At 39.5% G+C, this 25574-nt stretch overlaps 1 protein-coding gene across 1 annotated transcript; it reads left to right on the top strand.

Moving 5' to 3' along the window:
- The first annotated feature begins 263 nt into the window (after window positions 1–263).
- On the top strand, window positions 264–23569 carry slc1a2a (solute carrier family 1 member 2a). Its single transcript, XM_060912041.1, has 12 exons — window positions 264–487; window positions 5090–5229; window positions 9433–9585; window positions 13720–13970; window positions 14809–14941; window positions 15209–15335; window positions 15469–15702; window positions 15807–16001; window positions 16770–16904; window positions 19796–20015; window positions 20530–20658; window positions 23230–23569. The coding sequence occupies exons 2-11, from the start codon at window positions 5100–5102 to the stop codon at window positions 20599–20601; spliced, it is 1650 nt and encodes a 549-aa protein (XP_060768024.1). The 5' UTR covers window positions 264–487; window positions 5090–5099; the 3' UTR covers window positions 20602–20658; window positions 23230–23569.
- Window positions 23570–25574: the final 2005 nt, after the last annotated feature.

Genomic DNA, 25574 nt, shown 5'->3' with positions numbered 1-25574 from the left:
CGAAAGCTGCATCAAGTGTTGGTCTTTATTGCTGTTCACTCTAGGAGTTTAGACCAAGGCAATGAAAGATACAGGGATGTGTATCCAGGATACAGTGTGAAGGATTTTGTTGTTACTTACTCCTAATCTGTGTGCATGACTCCTCCCTCTCCACCCTATGCAGAAGTTGCTTGGCCATTTTACCTTCATCTATGGTGGATCCAGATTGTTAGGGTGGTTGTAAATATTGATTCAAGTTTCTGATCTGTGCATGGATGTGACTCTGTGTATATTGATTTCTGGAAGTTCTGACTTGCCAGATGCAGGGCTGAAATACGATTCACAGCAGGTGTAGGACATCATTGTCAGGTTCCTAAAGAACTGGAATGGATCTCCCGATGGGCAAACTGTGATCTTGTCATCCCTTCATCCATAATCTTTGTTGTAACCTATGGTTGCATAATTATCTACTGCAGAGACACTTCATTTGATCACATCGTCACGACAGGTAAAGTGGAAATTTTAGCATTTGTAAAAGTTTAACATGTTTTGAAACTTAGTGTTATTTAAAAAAGAAATCTATTTCAAGCTGATGCAAGTATCTTGTGTACCCCTTCATCACAATCTGCACCCCTTCACCTGGCCCATGCACCAACTTGAAATGACAGCAATGAACTCATTCAGATCTTCCTGCAAGAATGCAGTCCTTCAGCTTTGACAAGATCATGTTTCAACATTGATTACATCTGAATCACTTTCAAATGTACAATACTAATGCAGTGCCATAACTGCCTCTTAAGTGCTTAAACTGAAATCAGGTTTTTCTGGGTTGGTCTGCCATCCTTTGATGCATTCATAAAAAATGTGCTCAGCATTTTTGAGGAATATAAACACCCTGGCGTTTGTAAACTCCATAACCAAATCTGATCCACCATGAGCTGTTTGCAATGTGTGTACTTTGCTTAGTGGGACATTCAGTTTGATTCAACATATTGATTTCTGATTGTCACTGTCCAGAACTTTACTGTTTAACTTTATGATGAAAAGTTATTCAAACGTTATTCCAGAATAAACACAGACTGCTCGAAGTGACTTGAAGCTTTATGCCTGTGTGCAAACTAACTTGTATTTGCATCAGTAAAATTGCCTTTCAGTACCTAATCCCTTGTGCTGCTTGTACATCTTGACTCCCTTGGGCAGTCTGTACTGTTGTGCAACATAATTATTGATGGCTAAAATTAACCTCTTAACAGACTTACATCTCATTAGGGCTGGAGCACTGTGTATCAGACAGCCTTGGCTTTCCTAAATCCTGTTTAGTCTGGGTGCTAACTCCTTCTACTTTACAATGCAGTCGCACAATGTCAAATGTTACTTTAAAATGATTTTAAATGACGAGTTTATTATGTACACCTACCCTGTGGCTACACTCATTAGGGTAGATCTACCATGTACTTTCACTCTGTGGGACTACAATTATTCACTGTAGCCCATCTGTTACTGCATTATTTGAAGGGACATGCAGATACAATGACATGGTCGGTGGCAGCAGTAAAAGTGCATCAGATCTAGAAGTGTTCTGGAGATTTTAAACCCCATTATTCCACCATTGTGCTTACAATTGGAGATCCATGTGTCTTTTATCCATGTTAATTGATGGACAAAGGCTGACAAATTCAGCACTGAAGCAGGTGGGCTATAGTCCATAATTGAATACACACTCTACACTGTGCATCTGTTTGGAATGTATGTCTAATAAATGGCTGATATGACAATATATGAGATACATATAGCTGATAAAGGTATATACTTAGTCTATACTTCTTCTGCCCTCCAGATTGATTTTGACTCTGGGTGGGAATGACATTACATTTGAGTAATGAAGCTACTGTAATCATTTTCAACACCATCAATTTCCCTGCAGTGCTCTTACTCATATATGTTACTCACATGTACCTAATTACTAAGCACTCTGAAGTTATATAACCAGGCAAGGCTGTGAAGAATAAGGGATTTAAACCCAGACAACACCAAAGCCAAGTGACATTGTACTGTTTTGTCACATGACGTGATTACCCTTAGAGGAGAAGACAGCATCAAGGTAGATTGAAGAGACATGACCTGAAAGCAAAGGACACTGAAAGCCACTGCATTATCAAGGAACTCTGCTCATTCAGAGGTTAGCAAGTTTAGCACTGGGAGGTTAGCATGCAAGAGGACTCTAATGCTAATTTTGACACTAATGTCACTCATGACATGTTGAACATGTTTAATTTTATTCAGAATTTGCTTATAACAAGTGGTTCAGGTTTGCAAGTATTGCTGGGTAGATATATCTACACTCTTGAACTGTAGAGGTTGTTAGAAATATTGCTCACTGTTGCTTTCACATGCACAGTAAATCATAATACAGTTAAACAATTGACAATGCAAGAAGAAGAACAACAAGAACATCAACTTGTTTTTGTTGTTCATAATACAATTAAACAATTTGCAATGCAAAGGGGGTGGCATGTTGGTGTAGTGGTTAGCACTGTTGCCTCACAGCAAGAAGGTCCTGAGTTTGAGCCCAGTGGCCAGTGAGGGCCTTTCTGTGTGGAGTTTGCATGTTCTCCCCGTGTCTGTGTGGGTTTCCTCTGGGTGCTCTGGTTTCCCCCACAGTCCAAAGACATGCAGGTTAGGCTAATTGGTGGCTCTAAATTGACCGTAGGTGTGAATGTGAGTGTGAATGGTTGTTTGTCTCTGTGTCAGCCCTGCGATAACCTGGCGACTTGTCCAGGGTGTACCCCGACTCTCGCCCATAGTCAGCTGGGATAGGCTCCAGCTTGCCTGCAACCCTGTAGAACAGGATAAGCGGCTACAAATAATGGATGGATGGATGCAATGCAAAGGGATATTCACAAACGGGTAAATGGGAAAGTTGCCAAAATAGAAAAGGCCACAACAGGAAATTGTTTAGCAACAATAATGACTAACTCACATTTGAGAGATTTGATACTGTACATCAGGAAAATGGCAAGATTTTGCAATAAAGGACAAGCAAAACCAGGTATTAATGTATGACTTGAAATAAGAGGAAACTAGATACAAGTAAATGCAATCAGGAAACAAACTGATAATAATCAAGGGCAACAGAACCAAAACAAAAGCATGGCAAGTTGTGACAGAATCTGTTCTGGTCCTCTGGCTCAGGGCAGAATGCATTAAGGAAATGACTCAGAACATTAAACAAATGGTAAGAGAAAGGCAGCATTCCTAGAGATGTAAGGTCTTGTGAGGTTGCAACAGCTGTGGAGGTGGTTTTTTATTCTTTTTAATAAATGTGAAGAGATCATAGGCACAAGTAATCGCAAGTGAGGTGGGAGGTACTGGTTGGCCAATTCAGATTGCTGGCAGGTCAGGAAACTGATACTCCAGTGACTCTGGAAACCTGAACACTAGTAGGTCAAAAGACTTGAACCAACTGGCACACCTGTAACTGGACTAAAGAAAAGGGATCCAGGTCCATAGCAGAGTAACTAGAATATGGCTACCTTAGAAGTTGACCATGAGACTGCCAGCAGGACATCCTTGTAACAAGCTATCAGCTTAATGTCAATATCTCAGTCTAGCTAAAGTGTGAAGAATAGGCTGCAGGTAGAGGCAAAGCAGCATGAGACATGTTGCAAGTACAGCAAGTTGTCCCCCAAGGAAGCCACGTAGCCAAATTGCTTCATAAAAGAAAAAAAAAAAAACCTTTAGCGTTAGTAACCCTCTGAGGACTTGTAAACTCCTCTGAGGATATAATACCCCTGAACTGACTCAGAGCCTTGCAATACCATACTTTTCACCCTATCCCAGGTAGCACCAATTACCCTTCATAATAGAAACCTGAAATTCTATCTTTCATCAAGCTGTGGTCCAAGCACAAGTTGACAGCATAGTTAGCACTGCAAAGGAAAACCTTCAGGGGAAAACCTTCATGGGAACCCTGATACAGAGGCGGGTGCTCAGGGGACACCAGAGGGAAAATTCTACTGAATCCAGATGAGGCTTTGAAAGAAAGAGTGGGCTGAATATACCTCCAATTTTCATGCCAGTGCATAAAATCTATAAATCTAGTTGACAGTAGCAAGGCTTTAGGACTGATGGAACATGCCAGGACTGGTGGAAGATAACTGTCACATGGATTTACCTTGAATTTCTTGTGTTCGCTGAAGTTTCTTGCTGTATCCATTTATAAGGTGAGGTTTAAAGATACAAGCTGTGCTTTTTTAATAAAGTCCCACAAACTTAAACAAGTGCAGAGTTAAAATAATAGAAATATCTGTTGGAGAAGTTCAAAGGGAAGCAACAAATAGGCAACAGTTCAGCAATGAATAACGAGAAACTACATTACAGGCATTTAGTAGACACTCTTATCCAGAGCGATGTATACCGTACCAAGCAGTTGGGCGTTAGGTGTCTTGCTCAAGGGCACTTCAGCCATTCCTGCTGGTACAGGGAATTGAACTAGTGACTTTTGGGTCCCAAACCTGCTTCACTAACTTTCAGGCCATGGCTTCCTCCAAACTAGACATGGGTAAGAAATTAGGAGAGGAAAAAAACAACACGGGTGGCACAGTGGTGTAGTGGTTAGCGCTGTCGCCTCACAGCAAGAAGGTCTGGGTTCGAGCCCCGTGGCCGGCGAGGGCCTTTCTGTGTGGAGTTTGCATGTTGTCCACGTGGGTTTCCTCCGGGTGCTCCGGTTTCCCCCACAGTCCAAAGACATGCAGGTTAGGTTAACTGGTGACTCTAAATTGACTGTAGGTGTGAATGGTTGTCTATGTGATGATCTGGCGACTTGTCCAGCGTGTACCCCACCTTTCGCCCGTAGTCAGCTGGGATAGGCTCCAGCTTGCCTGCGACCCTGTAGAACAGGATAAAGTGGCTAGAGATGATGAGATGAGAATTTTAAAAAATCTCATACAGAAATATGAAAAATAACCAGGCTTTAATTTCTTTTTTCAGTCTGAGACCCTCAAGTCTATGATATAGAGTCTAAAATAATAGATTAAAATGAAATGATTATGAAGTCAGAAAAAAATAAATAAAATCAAAGATTCATTTATATTTCCATCTCTTCTGTCAGTGCCAACAGCATGGAGAAGCAAGTTGAGGTTCGGATACACGAGTGTCAATTTGAAGCTCCAGCTCCTTCTCCAGGGCCAGCATGTGGAGGTCTCTGTAACAAATTCATGAAGAACTTGCTTCTAGCACTCACAATTCTTGGTAAGACACCTTGATTTAGACAGAATCATATTACCAACATTGATAACAGATACAATGTTCAGGAGAGTGGTGGCTCATTGGTTAAAGCTCTGAGTTGTGATCAGGGGTGGGTTTCCCAAAAGCCTCTTAATCCTAAGAGCATCTTAATTAGGAGAGTGTTCATTGTGATGCTCACTCTACCATTTAACGATGACCTTTGTGCTACGATGCTTTTGGGAAACCCACCCCTGATCAGTGATCAGAGAATCTTTGTTGGACCTTTAAACTTTAATTGCTTGGACTATGTCTTCCTTCACTTTGGATAAAAGCATATGATAGATGAATACATGTGTAATATTAATATGTTAATATTTTAATAAAATAAATACAGTATACTCCTATTTATTATGCATCATAAAAGCACCAGAATAACACACAAACAAAAAACAAAACAAAACATGGTTTATTTGAGATCTCTAATAACATGCACTAACAGAAATATGTATGAAGGTATCAGTGTATAATTATTGTTCACGAAGAGTTTTAGTGGATATATACAGTGGTGCTTGAAAGATTGTGAACCTTTTAGGATGTTCTATATTTCTGCATAAATATGACCTAAAACATCATCAGATGTTCGCACAAGTCCTAAAAGTAGATAAAGAGAACCCGGTTTAAAAAATGAGACAAAAAAATATTATACTTGGTCATTTATTTATTGATGAAAATGATCCAATATTACATATCTATGAGTGGCAAAAGTATGTGAACCTTTGCTTTCAGTATCTGGTGTGACCCCCTTGTGCAGCAATAACTGCAACTAAACGTTTCCGGTAATTGTTGATCAGTCCTGCACACTGGCTTGGAGGAATTTTAGCTCATTCCTCTGTACAGAACAGCTTCAACTCTGGGATGTTGGTGGGTTTCCTCACATGAACTGCTCACTTCAGGTCCTTCCACAACATTTTGATTGGATTAAGGTCAGGACTTTGACTTGGCCATTCCAAAACATTAACTTTATTCTTCTTTAACCATTCTTTGGTAGAACGACTTGTGTGCTTCGGGTCATTGTCTTGTTGCATGACCCACCTTCTCTTGATATTCAGTTTATGGACCGATGTCCTGACATTTTCCTTTAGAATTCGCTGATTTAATTCAGAATTCATTGTTCGATCAGTGATGGCAAGCCGTCCTGGCCCAGATGCAGCAAAACAGGCCCAAACCATGATACTACCACCACCATGTTTCACAGATGGGATAAGGTTCTTATGCTGGAATGCAGTGTTTTCCTTTCTCCAAACATGACGCTTCTCATTTAAACCAAAAAGTTCTATTTTGGTCCCATCCGTCCACAAAACATTTCAGTTGCTTCAGAAGTTACCCTGGGGTCCTTTGTGACCTCGCCGACTATTACACGCCTTGCTCTTGGAGTCATCTTTGTTGGTCGACCACTCCTGGGGAGGGTAACAATGGTTTTGAGTTTCCTCCATTTGCACAAAATCTGTCTGACTGTGGATTGGTGGAGTCCAAACTCTTTAGAGATGGTTTTGTAACCTTTTCCAGCCTGATGAGCATCAACAACGCTTTTTCTGAGGTCCTCAGAAATCTCCTTTGTTCGTGCCATGATACACTTCCACAAACGTGTTGTGAAGCTCAGACTTTGATAGATCCCTGTTCTTTAAATAAAACAGGGTGCCCACTCACACCTGATTGTCATCCTATTGATTGAAAACACCTGACTCTAATTTCACCTTCAAATTAACTGCTAATGCTAGAGGTTCACATACTTTTGTCTCTCACAGATATGTAATAATGGATCATTTTCCTCAATAAATAAATGACCAAGGATAATATTTTTGTCTCATTAGTTTAACTGGGTTCTCTTTATCTACTTTTAGGACTTGTGTGAAAATCTGATGTTGTTTTATGTCATATTTATGCAGAAATATAGAAAATTCTAAAGGGTTCACAAACTTTCAAGCACCACTGTAGGCATAGCCAACAACCTGTTATTATAGTGTATGTAGAGAAGGGATTTATAACATCTGACTGTACATGTTCATTTTGTGGAATAAACTATGCAATAAAACATGTCAGTGGAAATGACAAAATAAAACAAATAATCACTACTCAAATCTGTTTAAATGTCGTATTTACTCATCTGGAAGATACGTTTTCACAGTTTTGAGAACTTGGTAACTGAACATTGTTTGAAGAACTCAATATGATCGAGTTACTTCAATTGTGTGTAAAATTTCATGTCAGGACAATCATCTGACTCAAGTTTTAATTACTCAAATAATATTAGTTTAAACCTAGACCAGCCTTCTTCTTTCAAATTTCTCCTTCACACTTCAAACAAAAATAATCCTTCATTGTGTGTTCTTTTTTCTTCATTTCAGTTCAGTTAGTTTCCAAAGAGTGAGTAATATAGGCCAAAGGTATTCAATTAAAATTGGTAAAGGTCCAATTTCATAAAATTCCTTTCTTTTAAAGGTCCAGATGAGTGATTGTCATGGTTACAACAGTTACCTCTAATGTTTGACCATTAACGATTAAAACAATCAGCCAAAGTTGTTTTATTTTGGCAGCACAGTGGTTCAGCTGGTAGCGTTACCACCTCCAAGGTCATAGGTTTGACAGACATTTCACATTGTCCCCATGTCAGTGTGGATGTCCTTCGGGTTCCCTGGTGTCCTCGCACCTCCAAAAAATGTGCCATTAGGCAGAAGATAAATTGCCGCTTGGTGTGTGTGTGTGTGTGTGTGTGTGTGTATTGTACCCTGCAATGGACTGGTGTCCCAGAGTTCCAGTAGAGACACCGCAACCAGAATAAAGCAGCTACTTACTAAAGTACTGTTTATCAGTGAGTGAGTTTTAATGCAGCTTTATAAACAAAAGAGCATTTTTTTTTAAATTGACTTAATTAGTTCTTTATATTTAACTAAGTGGACTTAAGTAACTATAACAAAGAATAAATTAGGTCAACTCAAATATTTATAGGCTAGCTATACTCAAAGCAAATCATTTTTAAACTTAAATGGCTTAAAGCAGTCAGTTTCATTAAAGCTAGACTGCCTTTCAGATTTTTCAAGTGTAGGTCATAAAAATAATTCTCCCTGACACCCAATTATTTTTGTTTAGTAGACCAAAAGCTACTGAGTTTGAATCACAGACTTCCAATTTTATTAGTTTTTTTCCCCTAATAGAACAATTAATGAATTTAGGGCCACGTGGCCCTAAATTCTCCTCTATTTTTGCCTGCTTCAACATGACCCAATTCAAGATACTACATCATGCATCATGTGGTGGGCTTTCCCTGTTCACACAAGGCATTGTGGGATACAAATTTGAAACAGGAGAGAAAACTGGAGGATGTGAGTGTGGGAATGAAACGTGGAAGACCGACTACAGTAATGGAAAGCGAGAAGAAAAGACGTTATGTTGTGAAGGAAAGGAAACGCAGGACCAAACTAATACATATCGGCGGTCAGCAAGCACCTCGGTGTGATCAGCTGTTCATTTAGCGAGAGAATGATGTAAACCTACACATGCGCACATGGACTTCCTGTGTCTGCTTGACTGCGTGAAGCGAGCAATTTCATGCACATTATTTGCTAGGGAATCCCCTCAAATTAAATAACTTCCCTGCCACAGAATGGCCTGATATTTGGTGAGATATTACAGAAATAAACATATATCACAATGACTAAATTTCAGAGGGAACTAATTTTCACCGATTTTATGAACTCAAAAGGCCGTCTCGCTTTAACTGGTTTAACTCACCAGGTTTTACAGTGTAATAATAGCTCTACATGATTCTACAGATGAGCCTGTAAGATGCACATCAAACATGCAACTCTTGGTCTTTTCCATGTAAATATTACAGTAGTGATGAAATCAATATATAATGCCTCCAGCCATAGAACCAGATAGATGCATATGCATAATAAACTCCAAAGCAGTGTCATAAATCAACAAACTGAGTAATGTTAAATAGAAGATAAATTATTTAAATGAAATAGTTTTTTTTATAAATATTTAAAATACATAAACTGATTAGATTTAAGGTACTGTAGCTGCTGATGACATTTTGTGCATATTATGGAGATACAGTTTGAGATCAAATTTTTTGCATTTGTAAATAAAAGAAACTTCTCTTAAATACCACATTCTTGTCTTTACATGCCTGTCTGATTCTATCTGACGTTCTGTTATGTCCAGGTGTGATTGTAGGCTCAGTGGCTGGTGTCCTTCTGCGTTATGCATCTCCACTTCACCCAGATGTAATCATGATCATCTCCTTTCCTGGTGATATTCTCATGAGAATGTTAAAAATGGTGATTTTGCCTCTGATCATCTCCAGTTTAATCACAGGTACTGTGCACAATAGCACCTCCCACATACATTCTGCTGTTGACCTTGGACAGGGCTATTTAATTTCATTGGAATGTTGCATCCATGAAATGCAATATTCAACAAGTTTTGCCAGGCAAAACAAACTTCGCCCATAGACTGGTACCAAAATCCAGAATTGTGACACCCAAAGGCATTTTTGAGACAAAGTCGGCAAACAGTCTTATTTTGTCAATTTGGGTGTGCCGAATTCAAATCTGCAATATGCCGAGCTCTATCTGACCTCTGTTGACCTCTAGAGGTCATTGAACTTTGGGCCTGTAAACGTCTCAGCTGAACCCAGTTTCTCAGCTTTCTAAGGAATGAAATGTACTAAAATGATTAATGAAGTTAGCAAATGAGAGTTTTTTTCTTTGTTGTTTGTTTTTTGTAAAGGCTTTACCCCGTTTAAAACAAAACAAAACAAAAAACAAAGAAAAAAACTCTCATATATACTAACCCTGATTAACCTGTATACCCTGTATGCCCCCACATTTTGTATGCTGCTGAATCTGTCCTTTTTTCAGTAGCTTTGTATAAACAATAACCGCTAAATGTAATGCAGTGTTATGTAAGGTGATCGCCTAGGCATTCTCATTGTGAAAAGTAAGTCGCATGTACATGGACTGGCATTTAATGTTGTATTTGTTCCTTTCTATTTGTTTTTTGTCTGTTCATATTCTTTTTGGGGGAGTAAAGTCAGTTTAAAAATGCCGTTAAATGCATAGGCCTATAGGCCAAGTTTAATGACCTTGAGGTTATCAGAGGTCATATGTCGTTTTACAAATGAAAAATGAATTCAGCACCCAAACATTTAACAAACAAGGCCATTTGCTAACTTCATTAATCATTTTAGTACATTTCATTCCTTAGAAAGCTGAGAAACTGGGTTCAGCTGAGACATTTACAGGCCCAAAGTTCAATGACCTCTAGAGGTCAACAGAGGTCAGATAGAGCTCGGCATATTACAGATTTGAATTCGGCACACCCAAATTGACAAAATAAGACTGTTTGCCGACTTTGTCTCAAAAATGCCTTTAACTCCTTAAATAAGCACTTTTTTGAATTTTGGTACCAGTCTACCAGGAGCACTTATATGAAAGAAGATATCATGAAAAAATAGGTACTCTATGGGTACATGTATACTGCGAGTTGGCCTAGTGGTTAGCGTGTCTGCCTCTCGATCAGGAACTCACGGTCGGGTCATACCAAAAGACCATCATAAAAATGGTACCTACTGCCGTCTGGCAAGACACGCTGCAATACAGATGCGAGTGGGGAGTCAAACTCTCATGGTTACCAGAGGACTAGCCCCCCCCCACTGTAACCCTAGCTAGGTGAGAGGCCAAGGGCTATGGAAATGGAGATCAGTGCTGCCCTATGCGGCATGGGAAGGACTTTTTTTTTATGGGTACATGTGGCTACTGCTTATAAATAAAATTGTTTTCTGATACCATGTCCATACAGTAAATATAGCATATATATTTACTCTATGAGGCAGTAGCAACAAAAATGAAGTGTAATCTAATTTAAAAATCACAGAAGTAAAATATACCAAGTGTCTGTACTTTATATTATTCTACTCTTACCTCTAACAGTTTTCGAAACTGAAACCTCAGAACCGAGACTGACATACACACGCTGTCGCCATGACCCAAACTCTTATTTCCCGGAAAATAAGAGGTTTTTTTTGTCTCAAGTACAATTAATTTCAGTTTACGTGGGTCCTTAGGGCAGCAGGATGCAGAGGAACGTGATACAAGTAGATACACCACCTGTCAATAACGGTCTGTATGCCAGACGCCATTCAGATTAAGAGACTGCGAGGTGGCCGAGAGGGATCATTAACAATATGCTTTAATGATGTTATGTCTGCACTGATTCTATTCCCTTTTACCTTTTGTCAAGGGTGGTGAAAGTCCTCAATATTCATCAAAATAAAACCTCTGATAAAAGTCAAAGCACAACTTTGAATGAGGAAAAACCTTACATACAGCGAACAAGCAATAATTCAGCATTTCTTTATCTGTCAAATGTTAGCTAGCATGATAATAATTAACTTGTAACTAATACAAATTAGTTAAAGGCTAATAGCTTGCTGTCATGATACAGACTGCCTCAATGAATGGGACAGATTTGTGGGGAATTTATATCAACTCCTCGAAGCTGTTTGATAGTGAAGGTCACCTCATGTTGCAAAAATTATATCGACATATGACAGAGACATGTAGTGATGTGGTGTTTAGAAATGTACTAATGCAATTTGCAAAAGCTGAAAGTACAGCATGAAGTGAGAGAAAAGTTCAACAAAACTAAGTACAGAAACAAAGTACTTGTTTTTTTATTACTTCCTTTTTCTGTGGAAGAACAACACAACTCACATTTTCCACCTTCACTTTTCTAATTTGTTTCCTGGTTTCATGTCCCTGCGAGTCAGGCAGTTCATTTGTCTCACCTGTTGTGTTTCAACCCTTAATTGCATTACATTTACAGTTTCATAAGCTAAAGCAATAGTCACAGTATATTTTTCTAAGAAGTACACTCAAAAGAAGTGGATACAGAAACCACTCAATGGGATTAAATCCTTACCCGCTAACAAAGAAGGATGTTTTCTATGAGTTGGAAAATTATCCATCCATTGAGTTCCCTGACATCTCAAACTACCTGGTGCTGCAGACATCATTCTACACGGACACACAGATGAAAACCTGGAAGAGCATGGAGGAGTACAACTTTTTATATGTGGCTGGGTTAAAGATCTGGGGATCAAGAGACTACAAGATAGACGGTATAGGATAGGCGGTAGACGGATCTCAGTGCAGGAAGAGTGTTTATTAGCAGGCGTGATATTTTCAGAAATGAAAGCAAAACAGAAAGCAGAATCATAAAGCAGAGTATTTAAACAGTGCTATAAACACGGCTAGAAACAAACATGACAGTGATAATGATGATACTTCACAAAGCCTCTGTGAAAAGAGTGCCTGTAACTGCATGTGCTGATTGTGTTCAAATCAGTATCAGGTGTTTCCCATAATGACCGGGTCCCAAGCACACACACAATGTGCTCTGTGAGCGAGCGCAGCCGTTCAAGCTGCACTAGGCTCAAGCATACGAAGGCATGACAGTCAAGTGTTCATGTGCAGTGTGACCACAACTTTTAGCTCATGTTTACATCGGCATCAAAATCATCGATAACCCACCACAAAGCATCACGAGCTGTAGTGTGACCGTAGCTTAATGAGGTGGATGTGACATTGAATGCAACCCAGCAACTGTACCCTACGATGAGTAAAAATTAGCTTCAACTTAAAAAAATAAAATAAAATAAAAAATGCGCCCTCTAGTGGGCCTTGGCCCAATAGTTGAGAAACACTGCTCTAAGGTTCTTATTTGTACTGTTTATATGCTGCTTGGGAACATATATGTACCTTTTTGGTCCTGAAATGGTACACATAGTTAACTTGAGGTCCAATAATGAGCCCTAGGGGGTACATTAGTGTAGATTTCTATCCCTTGGGGGACAGAAATGGACTCTTACTGTACCCTTATTACTGACAGTGTACTGAGTATGCAGACACCCAATGGATTATGATGTACTGTTTTTTTGCGTATAGTAAGGCAGTATAAGTATTTGTATTCAGCCACAGACTACAGCCAGGTCACATGTCCATGTCACATGCTATCCTCCTTCTGATTACAGTCATCTGTTTTGTGTTTCCCATTAATAAATGTCCCTATTTATGTTTTGAGAGTTCTTACTTTAATTGCTATGCTTCTGCTTGTTGTCTGTTTCATGCTGCATTCTCCAAGTTCTTGTTTTGCTCATTTTATGAATCTTGTTAGTTTTGTTCACTTGCTATAAAATAAAAAGCTTGCACTTGCATCTGTGTTCACTGCTGACCTATGTCCATATGGTAAAAATTCAAAGATTATTTATTGTTTGTTTGTTAAATTGGAGCTAATCGATAAAATATCAAGTTGATATAACAAGATGCTGAAATAACAAGATAACGCAAAATAACAACATAATGTCTTGATATAACAGTTAACAAGTAGAAGTAATGGCATGTTAAGTTGAAATAAATGTGTAGCTATCAACTACTTTATTCATTGCAGGCCTTGCAGGTTTAGATGCCAAATCTAGCAGTCGCCTCGGCACCAGAGCCATGATGTATTACATGTCTACAACTATAATTGCTGCGGTGCTGGGGGTGATTCTGGTGCTGCTTATCCACCCGGGCCACCCCAAAATAAAATCACACTTGGGAGAGGGCAAGAAGAACGATGATGTGTCCACTTTGGATGCATTTTTTGACCTCATCAGAAATCTCTTTCCAGAGAATCTGGTACAGGCTTGCTTTCAGCAGGTGAGTTGCAATTACCTATTCTTTTTGAAACGGACATCAAGATTCAATCATGACCACACATTGGATGAATACATTTGAGCTTTTTACTACTTAACTTATCCTTAACTTATACACTGAATAGTTTTCATCATGTAATTGGTGGTTGGTTGTTAGCAATATAAAATTAAGCCAAATGTCAAATGATGATGATGATAATGGGTAACATTGATCATTCACAGCTCCATGGTCCGCCAGCTATGTCAGGTTTCAGATGTTGTCCCATATCCATGTGGATTACCATGTGGTTTTCTTTTCTTTCTTCTCATCTCCAAAATATCATACCGATATGTGGATTGGTTATGCTTTTGCACATTGGTATGAATGTGTGCGTATGATGCTCTGCAATGTCTCATCCAGGTGTAGGCTCTGGATGAAGATGAATAATCCATCCATCCATCCATTATCTGTAACCGCTTATCCTGTGCAGGGTCGTGGGCAAGCTGGAGCCTGTCCCAGCTGACTATGGTGAGAGGCGGGGTACACCCTGGACAAGTCACCAGGTCATGACACGGCTGACACATGGAGACAAACAACCATTCACACTCACACCTACAGTCAATTTAGAGCCACCAATTAACCTAACCTGCATGTCTTTGGACTGTGGGGGAAACTGGAGCACCCGGAGGAAACCCAGGCGGACACAGGGAGAACATGCAAACTCCACACAGAAAGGCCCTGTTCAGCCACTGGGCTCGAACTCAGAATCTTCTTGCTGTGAGGCAACAGCGCTAACCACTACACCACCGTGCCACCCTGAATAATAATAATTGTAATTCTAATTATTATGATTTCTTTGCAGATCCAGACCGTTACAAACAAGGTAGAGGTATCACCACCTCATCCTTCAAAGTTTGGACGAAATACCAACAAGTGGGCAGCAAAATATGTTATGAAGAAATCTCTTCAGTTCAAGAGTGGCATGAATGTATTAGGTGCATATATAGCATATTTACAGTCAATTTATATAACAGATTCAAGATTATAACAAAAGATTAATGCACATAGAAGTTCAAAAGGCATTATTATCAGTGTTTGGACTGTATTTAAAGATAACTGAAGATTACATGATGTGAAGAGTTTTGTTTATGGTAATAATGGTAAATTTATGTTTTAGGTCTGTTAATAATCATAGTTCTGTGTCTTCATATCCTTATATAGGATTTACTACCGTATATGAACACCATGCTTTCTTTTGCTAGGGCTCATTGGTTTCTTTGTGGCTTTTGGAGTCTGCATGGGAAAAATGGGTGAGAAAGCCAAGCTGATGATGGACTTCTTCAATGTTCTCAATGAAATCGTTATGAGACTTGTTAGCATGATTATGTGGTCAGTACAAAATGCTTATTAAAATTATGTTGTACATCATTATAAAAGGCAAATTTTCAATTAACTCTCTTAGTTATGCAAGTACTACTTGTTGTGGGCCGTACAGTCTTATGTTACATTTTCCCTGTTGTAGGTATTCCCCTGTGGGCATTGCATGCCTGATCTGTGGCAAGATTATTTCCATTAATGACCTCGAGGGAGTGGCCAAGCAATTGGGATTGTACATGCTCACAGTCATTTTGGGCCTCATCATCCATGGTGGCATCTTCCTCCCACTGATATATTTTGTCATTGTTCGAAAAAACCCTTTAAAATTTTTTATGGGAGTATTTCAAGCTTGGGTGACTGCATTAGGAACAGCTTCCAGGCATGCCATTTTCCTCTACTTTTTATTTTATTAATTCAACATTAAAGAAAGCATCTAGGTATGGCTTGGGGGGCTGTAACTAATACTGTGTGTCTTTGTGTTAGTGCTGGTACGCTGCCTGTTACGTTTCGTTGCCTAGAGGAAAACTTGGGAATTGATAAAAGGGTTACTCGATTTGTGCTTCCTGTTGGTGCAACAATCAACATGGATGGTACAGCACTTTATGAGGCAGTAGCGGCCATTTTCATCGCACAGATGAACGGAATAAAACTTGGTCCTGGTCAGATTGTGACAGTCAGGTAGGTTAAGCGTCCTCAGCTTTGTGAGATGGCAGAAATTCAAAATGATTTTTTTTCATTTGCTCTGAAGTGATTTGCTAAGATTCCCTGAAGTGTGGTTGATAAACAAAGACTGGTTTTGGGTTCATATTTTGCCTTGTACTGTATCAACAGTATACAGGTACCATAATCATAAATAATCATAATTAGCATTACAAATCCATCCATCCATCCCTTATCTGTAGCCGCTTATCCTGTTCTACAGGGTCGCAGGCAAGCTGGAGCCTATCCCAGCTGACTATGGGCGAGAGGCAGGGTACACCCTGGACAAGTTACCAGGTTATCGCAGGGCTGACAAAGAGACAAACAACCATTCACACTCACATTCACGCCTACCGTACAGTCAATTTAGAGCCACCAATTAGCCTAACCTGCATGTCTTTGGACTGTGGGGGAAAACCGGAGCACCCGGAAGAAACCCACGCAGACACGGGGAGAACATGTAAACTCCACAAAGAAAGGCTCTCGGCAGCCACTGGGCTCGAACCCAGAACCTTCTTGCTGTGAGGCGACAGTGCTAACTACTATACCACCGTGCCACCGCATTACAAATCATGGCTCACAATTCAATCAAGTAAATATAGAGATTTCCTTGTCGTACTTGCTACTGAGATTCAACCTAAACAGGTTAGCATGTTTCATGAAAAAAAAAGCCATTCTGATAAATAGTATAACACCATGTTTCACCACTGCACTAAATGTGAAAATAATGTTGTGTTTTTGTTACAGCCTGACAGCTACTCTTGCTAGTGTGGGAGCTGCCAGCATTCCCAGTGCTGGCCTCGTCACCATGCTGCTCATCCTCACTGCTGTGGGATTGCCCACCCAAGACATCAGCTTACTGGTTGCCGTCGACTGGCTTCTGTGAGTAATTCTGAACAAGGCTCTAATCAATAGAAAAATATTAGTTGCTCATGGGGAAGCCATAGCCTCAAAGTTAGAGAAGCAGCTTTTGGACCAAAAGGTTACCAGTTTGATTCCCTGGATCAGCAGGAATTGCTGAAGTGCCCTTGTGCAAGGCACCTAACCCCCAACTGCTCCCTGGGTTGCTCTGTTGTACGTTGCTCTGGGTTGTAATGGTTAATAAGGAGAGCAAAAAGTACCATTTTCATGAGGAAAGGTAGAGGCACTTTATTCTGTAGGATGCAGTCACAATCAATGAGATGTTCTGTCTTCTGTTTCACTTTTTGCAGTTCAGTTCTCAACTGAGACATTTAACAAGGGCATAGATTTAACTATTCAAAGATGAACAAATGACTAACGTGTCAGGGCCATATGTTTTATTCGTAGTTGCTTTGTGGACAAGTAGGTTCAATAGCCAGTGAAAGGAAATAAAAACTCTACTCTGAGGTGAAATTCAAAAAAATTATGTTGTGACATTTTGTAGAAGATGGGAAAAATATGGGATTGGGCAGCACACTGGAGCTTCTACGAGTATTTAATGAGACGTGATATGATTGTGTACAATTTGTCCATAACAGTAATGATATGCAGTTTTTGTTATTTAATTATTTCTTCTTTTTATTTTTGGGGGATATCTATTCAACCTATTTGAGGTTGATATGAATATGATTGGTTGAGCCAAGAGGATTATGGACCTTATCCAAGGGCCCAAAAGTGGCAGCTTGGCAGTGCTGGTGCTTGAACCCCTGACCAGCTGATCAGTAACCCAGAGCCTTAACCCACTGATCCTCTCCACTGCCCCTTGTATTTTTTTTTTTTATTTTTTATTCATTTTTTAATTGCTGAGCCTCTCTAGAAAAAAATGATCCTTGAAACAAATTCATGGATAATGCATGTTAATGTTAAACAAAACCAAAATCCAATCCTGAGACTGACCATTTTATTTAGTACATCTTAGTACAAACCCAACCCAAAAAATTTCACTAATTAACAGTATCCATACCCCTGCCTTTGTAAAAACTGAGTTACAGTGGATATAAAAAGTGTACACACCCTGTTAAAATGATAGGTTTTTCTGATGTAAAAAAAAAATGAGACCACGATAAATAATTTCAAAACTTTTCCCACCTTTAATGTAACCTATAATCTGTACAATTCAATTGAAAAACAAACTGTTGGGGGAAAAACTTTTTTATTTTAATGTACAATAAGCTGGTTGCATAAGTGTGCACACCCTTAAACTAATACTTTGTTGAAGCACCTTTAGATTTAATTACAGCATTCGGTCACTTTGGGTCGGAGTCTATCAGCCTGCCACATCTAGACTTGGTGATATTTGCCCACTCTTCCTTGCAAAAGCGCTCCAAATCTGTCAGATTGCGAGGGCATCTCTTGTGCACAGCCCTCTTCAGGTCACCCCATAGATTTTCAATTGGATTTAGGTCTGGGCTCTGGCTGGGCCATTCCAAAACTTTTTTGGGGTCATTGTCATGCTGAAAGATGAAATTCCTCTTCATCTTCAGCTTTCTAGCAGACACCTGAAGATTTTGGGCCAAAACTGACTGGTATTTAGAACTGTTCATAATTCCCTCCACCTTGACTAAAGCCCCTGTTCCAGCTGAAGAAAAACAACCCCAAAACATGATACTGCCACCACCATGCTTCACCGTGGGTATGGGGTTCTTTTGGTGAAGTGCAGTGATGTTTTTGTGCCAAACATACCTTTTTGAATTGTGGCCAAAAAGTTCAACCTTGGTTTCATCAGACCATAACACATTTTCCCACATGCTTTTGGGAGAGTTGATGTATTTTTTTGCAAAATTTAGCCAGGCCTGGATGTTTTTCTTTGACCCTACCTCATAGTCCAGACATATGGAGAATACGGGAGATTGTTGTCACATGTAGTACACAACCAGTACTTGCCAGAAATTCCTGCAGCTCCTTCAGTGTTGCTGTAGGCCTCTTGGCAGCCTCCCTGACCAGTTTTCATCTTGTCTTTCCATCAATTTTGGAGGGACGACCAGTTCTCAGTAATGTCACTGTTGTCCCATATTTTCTCCACTTCTTGATGACTGTCTTCACTGTGCTCCATGGTATATCTAATGCTGTGGAAATGTTTTTGTACCCTTCTATTGACTGATACCTTTCAACAATGAGATCCCTTTGCTGCTTTGTAAGCTCTCTGTGGGCCCTGGCTTTTGCTGGAGGATGCAACTGAGTAAATGTCTGAACTTTATTTGGGGTTAATCAGAGTCATTTTACTTGATGGCAGGTGTGAACCCAAAAAGACTGAATGCTGTAATTAAATCAAAAGGTGCTTCAACAAAGTATTGCAACCAGCTTATTGTACGTTTTATATTTTGTATGTTTTTCCCCCTCACAGATTTGTTTATTTTTCAATTGAATTGTACAGGTTATAGGTCACATTAAAGGTGGGAAAAGTTTTGAAATTATTTATCGTGGTCTCTTTTTTTTAACATCAGAAAAACCTATCGTTTTAACAGGGTGTGTAGACTTTTTATATCCACTGTACATCTGCTACTCTGTGCTTCTCTACTATGTGGTCAGTTTTAAGTAGTGTTTGTTTGCTAGTGATTTTTCTGTAATTTATTTTTTACTGGAAAACTTAGATTGCTCATCTCTTATATTTTTTGGGCCAGGCTGTTATCAGGGATTTAGAATAATTATTATTTATTACTAGACTTAAAATACCAATTATTAGCAATTAAAAGCTATTTCTATGCTTATAGAGCTTCATAATGATGTGTGTGTGTGTATACTATAAATGCTAAATGGCCTGTCAGTAATTCGAGCTGTGGCACATGGGTCTTTGTCTCATTCCAATTCAACAGGGATCGCTTCCGAACATCGGTCAATGTTATTGGAGACTCGTATGGAGCGGGCATTGTGTATCACCTCACCAAGGATGAGCTCAACGTGTTCGATGGCCAGCAGATGAGAACAGATGACTTTGAGATGACCAAATCACAATCCTTCTATGAGAATAACACAAACCATGGTGTATATGCGTCGTGCAACTCCTGTCCACAAGGGCTAATAGATGACTGCAAGGTACATAACACTCTCACAGATATAGAAACTTGCATGTAGTAGATACATTTTGCGTTTGTGTATAAATACTCATTATGTCTTTTTAAGCCTGGTCGGCGACTGTAAAACCAAGCTGGCTTTGTTTTTTTCAAACCTATGTGTACAACATAGCTGATAACAAAGACTGCTATGCAACGATGCTGTGATTGATTTGTTTGCCATTTCAACTATCCAAAGTGTTTTTCATTTCATTGTGTTTGAAAGCTCTAGTATTTTTCTACACATTTTTGACTCTCATCTTTGGTAGTTGAATAGATATCCTTGAATCTTTTTTTTTTTTAGAACTGTAGGCAAAAGGTATTCGGTTGCAATAATTTATGATACTTTTCCCTACCTCCTTTATACCACTTGCTTTAGACAGAAATTTCTTGAGAAAAACACAATGTAATGCTAATCTTCCTAGGTTCACTTTTCAATTTATATTCATTGTTGTGCCTTGGTCCATCAGTTAGTTGTCCATGACAATTGCTTTCAGATCAATTTGACCCCAAATGGCGGCCCTGCTGTCTTTTCCATTATTGAGGAGGAACCTTGGACACAAGAGTAAAACACCACAAAGATCCAGCTTCGCCTTATCCCGAGTCCTGCAAGCTTGCTATTCTGGGTGAAAACAATTTATTGAATAAAAACTTCACATTTATGGTGAATACCACAAGCATCAAACAATCATATGCATGTGTTATACTAGCACAGACAATTGTATGAATAGCTTCCCATGCCCTTGGTCACTTAGGTTAAAGTTTGGCCTCCATTATGTAGTTAGGGATCTATGCCAATGACTTTACAGTTGTAAGATGAAATGAATGGTTGACCGAAGTGAGTTACCACTGCCACTGTCCTGTCCCAACAATGCTGCACCCTTGAGTGAGGCCCAAATCCTATAACTGCTCATTGCTGGGAACTTGAGTAATGCTAAGGTCTCACATAGCCAGAATCATTTCATAGTAGACACTGGTAGATGATTTTGAGCCTTCTGGGGGTTAACTGGCATGCGTTCCAAGCGCTTCTGTTGGAATATGTGAGAGCCATGGAGCTACTTTGACATCCGGGAGGGTATGGCTTCCATCCCCGGAAAGTTTCGTCGTGTTGAAAATTGCACTGGATGAATTTATCCATCGCAATGGATAAAAACTTCACATTTATGGTGAATACCACAAGCATCAAACAATCATATGCATGTGTTACCGTATACTAGCACAAACAATTGTATGAACACTTTTTTGTATTTCGTCATGTTGAAAATTGCCATGGATCAAGCGCTGAATGAATTTATCTGTCGCAACCGTGAAGGCATCCATGAGCATCCTTGAGGCATGTGTGAGGTTTACGTGGGCTACCAGGGGTTACCATAGCATTCTGTCACAACTACCGAGCTCAAAATGTTCACAGAACAACATTCTGCAGAAAGTGAAACGTTTACCTAGGGAATGTGGCTGATTTCATCTTGCTGTGGCTATCCCGTACTGCAGTCATGAAAACCATACACACTGCCATCATTGCCGTAAGGGCATACATCACTGCCATCATTGGTTTACTGGCATATTCGCTATCATCATGGCTACCATGACTTAATTTGCAGATTTACTCCACCCAAATTTATGCCAGGGATCACCTTCAAAATCTGCCAGAATGGCCATGGCAGGCCCCATCCATGGTTCTCACAGATCAACTGGCTATGTCTGACCTTAGCATTAAGCCTCTTGACCCCTAATAGTTGATGGCTGAGCCACTGAGCAAAGCCTAAACCTTTAAATGGCAGTACTCTGAATTTAATCAGTTTGTATATCAATGGAAATCTGTCAAGTGACAGTTCCAGGTCAGATTTAGGGACCAACTCAAAGGTTTTGTGCAAAATTCCACTTTTGGTGTGTCTAGTGTAAGGGTTTCCATGTTATTGGAGGCCAATCATTCCCAATCTAGCCTCTAAAAGAGCAATCAAAGGACCAACTACCATCAACTATCAACTACACTTCCAATCCTTATTAATCAGTAATCAATATAAAAGCTACAAATGCTTGGGCTCACTGCGAGTGGCAAGATGACAGAAGTGCAACTTGTCTTCACTGACATGGCTTAGATGGATTAAGCCTTAGTGGTGGTGACATTTGAGATCAGCCTCTTACCGTGACAGCTATCCCAACCCCCCAACTCCTCCCAGTACCCCCACCCCTCACCATCACATGCTTACAGCCTGTAACAAGGTGCTGGATTTTGCCTTCAAGGCTTATTTTACCCACCAATGCAAGGTCAAGTCAAATGTCATACAAATAATGAAACAGCAAGAAAAGACACAAAGGCTGGTATCAAAGGCTGGCACGTGGTTATCTATAGACCCCTGCACTGATGTCACATTTACATTAGCAACTGTCGCTACCCTATACCTGGGGGACAAGCGAACTTTGTTTACATACTGAAGCTAAGCGAAGATGTCCCAGGTCTGTTGCTGTTGTCCAAAGAAAATTCCAGATTACTAAATACCGGATTACTTGGATACTCTTAGTCAGAAAGAAATGAAGGATAGCTATACGCGGAAATTAGAGTTTATTAGCGATCATGATCCGTACAAAATTCCTTGAAACAACTGGAGTGATGTAGATTTGTGGCTTAGCATTAGCTTTGGCTACATGTTGGAATATACCTTCTTTTTCCTGAAGAGTCCTGACATAGAAAAACAGTTATTAAAAAAACCTACAAAAGCAAGAAAACCTTCTTTGTGTAAAGAAATTTTCCCGACATCAGCTTTTGGGAACAGAGTGCTGCGAAAGCCAAAGCAGTACTCTCAATGGACTCCTAGCTGAACTGTGGGCTAGATGGTATTCCCACCCCTCCATGTCCCAGCAACCCCAAGGACATCTAGTTACTCTATCATTTATACAGTGATGCTTATTATTGTTCAAACAATATCTGAAGTGTTATTATTTGTAAAATAACAAAATATCTTGCTCTAGACTTTCAAACACGATTGTAAGATTTTATTTTAATTTTATCTAATAGTGGATGGTGCAATAATTAAAAATGCCGTAAACAGAATCAGCACATTCCAGTTGTAGCTATAGTCATATAGTAACTATAACCACCCTTGTAATAATAATTTCAATTAATGGTTAATGTTCAGTTCCCACAATGTGTGTGTGTGTGTGTGTGTGTGTGTGTGTGTGTGTGTGTGTGTGTGTAGAACACCCTCGAATTGTAGGTTCATTACTACACTCCGGCTCCATGGTGACATTTTGCACAGGACTGGGTTCCTCTGATAACAGAAGCAAAGCTCCAGCACTCTCTGCTCTTAATCTTTTCTGTTCTTTCAGGATACCGTATATGGCGCATGTCGCTCCTTGTTGGATTTTTTACTGAGTTATGTCTGAGTTGTTCGAAACCAGTCTGGGTTTTTCGTGTCGAATAAGGAAGCTGCTGCACCTGTAAGAAAATCAAACACTTTCATGAAGAAGTTAACTTGAATGCGAGCAGAAAAAAAAAAATAAAACGAGATTCTTAAGCAAACTCTTCCAGACTCACTTCTGACTTTATTTTATTTTTTTTTAAACTACAATTGCAAATTTCTCTGGAGTTTTCAGGCTTAGATCCTCTCATCATATTCTCTTTAATCACTAATTTCTTTGTTGTTCTTGAGGCATTTGCTTCTCTTTGTTAACGTTTTTCTTGAGAGCAGGGAGACAGTAATACCTTTTATCTATTTCTCTATTTGAACAACCAAAAACAGTGCAAAAATGAAGCATATTGAAGACAGATTAAGCCTTGCTTACACGAAAGAGGGTGTCTGTTTGACCCCCAGGTGTAATTATCACGTCATGCGTGACGTCATGCGCAAGGGGTCTATATGAGGACGACTTATTTGGCACCACCTTTGACATTCAGAGATTCATGAATTACAGTGTGAATTTGTGCATGATTCAGAGATTGTCAAATGAGCTGGAATGCTGGCATAATTCTAAAGAATATGGATTATACAGGTATATTCAGCCCATTCGTGTATACACACACATTTAATTTAACTTTCTTTAATAGCCATTTCTTGAAGACATCAACTTTTGAAATGTACAGAATGTAAATATAAGTACTGTCAACTCAAAGCTGCTGCCTTTAGTCCCACAGAATGTAAACTATGTCTAACGTTCAAGAAAAGTTAAACTGAATGGATTTTGCCGCATTGCCACAGTGGTGTTATATAAGGCTCTCGTCACACACACTGCCAATGATGTTTTTAAATAGAGGGAGGAAAAAAACTAAAGAATTGTTCATGTAGAAAATGGAATCTATCCCGTTTCACCATGAAAAAACACCCTTTATTTGTACTATAATGATCCATAATGACTTTAAATTGTTTGATAATTTGCTAATCTTGCTATTCATATTAAAGTGCCTCTTTGCACTTTGTGTGTTGATCGTACACTAGTTTGATTTGGGTTTTCTTCTGTGACCTGTGAGAGTCTAGACTGTTTGGATCATCTGTTTGGCTTTATCCAGCTACTTCTTTTATTTCAGAATTAACTTTTATTTATAAGCAGTAACCCTGGAGGATACCTTTAGTTAAAGATACGTTCATATACAGTGGATATAAAAAGTGTACACACCCTGTTAAAATGATAGGTTTTCCTGATGTAAAAAAAAAAAATGAGACCACGATAAATAATTTAAAAAAATTTTCCCACCTTTGATGTGACCTATAACCTGTACAATTCAATTGAAAAACAAACAAATCTGTTAGGGGGAAAAACATAAAGTACAATAAGGTGGTTGCATAAATGTGCACACCCTTAAACTAATACTTTGTTGAAGCACTTTTTGATTTAATTACAGCATTCAGTCTCTTTGGGTACAAAAACATTTCCACGGCATTAGATATACCATGGAGCACAGTGAAGACAGTCATCAAGAAGTGGAGAAAATATGGGACAACAGTGACATTACTGAGAACAGGACATCCCTCCAAAAATGACCGTGAGTTGGCCTAGTGGTTAGCGTGTCCGCCTCTTGATCGGGAGATCGCAAGTTCTACTTGTGGTCTGGTCAGACCAAAGACCATCATAAAAATGGTACCTACTGCTGTCTGGCAAGGCACGCTGCAATACAGATGCGAGTAGGGAATCAAACTCTCGCGGTTACCAGAGGACTAGTCCCCCACTGTAACCCTAGCTATGTAATAAGCGAGAGGCCGAGGGCTACAGAAACGAAGAATGGCACTGTCCTATGCACCATATGGCACAGGAAGGACTTTAGACAGTGAAGACAGTCATCAAGAATTGGAGAAAATATGGGACAACAGTGACATTACCGAGAACTGGACGTCCCTCCAAAATTGATGGAAAGACAAGATGGAAACTGGTCAGGGAGGCTGCCAAGAGGCCTACAGCAACACTGAAGGAGCTGCAGGAATTTCTGGCTAGTACTGGCTGTGTACTACATGGGACAACAATCTCCAGTATTCTCCATATGTCTGAGCTGAGGTAAGGTCAAAGAAAAACATCCAGGCCTGGCTAAATTTTGCAAAAAAAAAAAAAAAAT

This window comes from Neoarius graeffei, chromosome 27, assembly GCF_027579695.1.
Source record: "Neoarius graeffei isolate fNeoGra1 chromosome 27, fNeoGra1.pri, whole genome shotgun sequence".
NCBI lineage: Eukaryota > Metazoa > Chordata > Actinopteri > Siluriformes > Ariidae > Neoarius > Neoarius graeffei.
The sequence above is the reverse complement of the archived record's forward strand: the minus strand, read 5'-3'. Positions and strand labels throughout refer to the sequence as shown.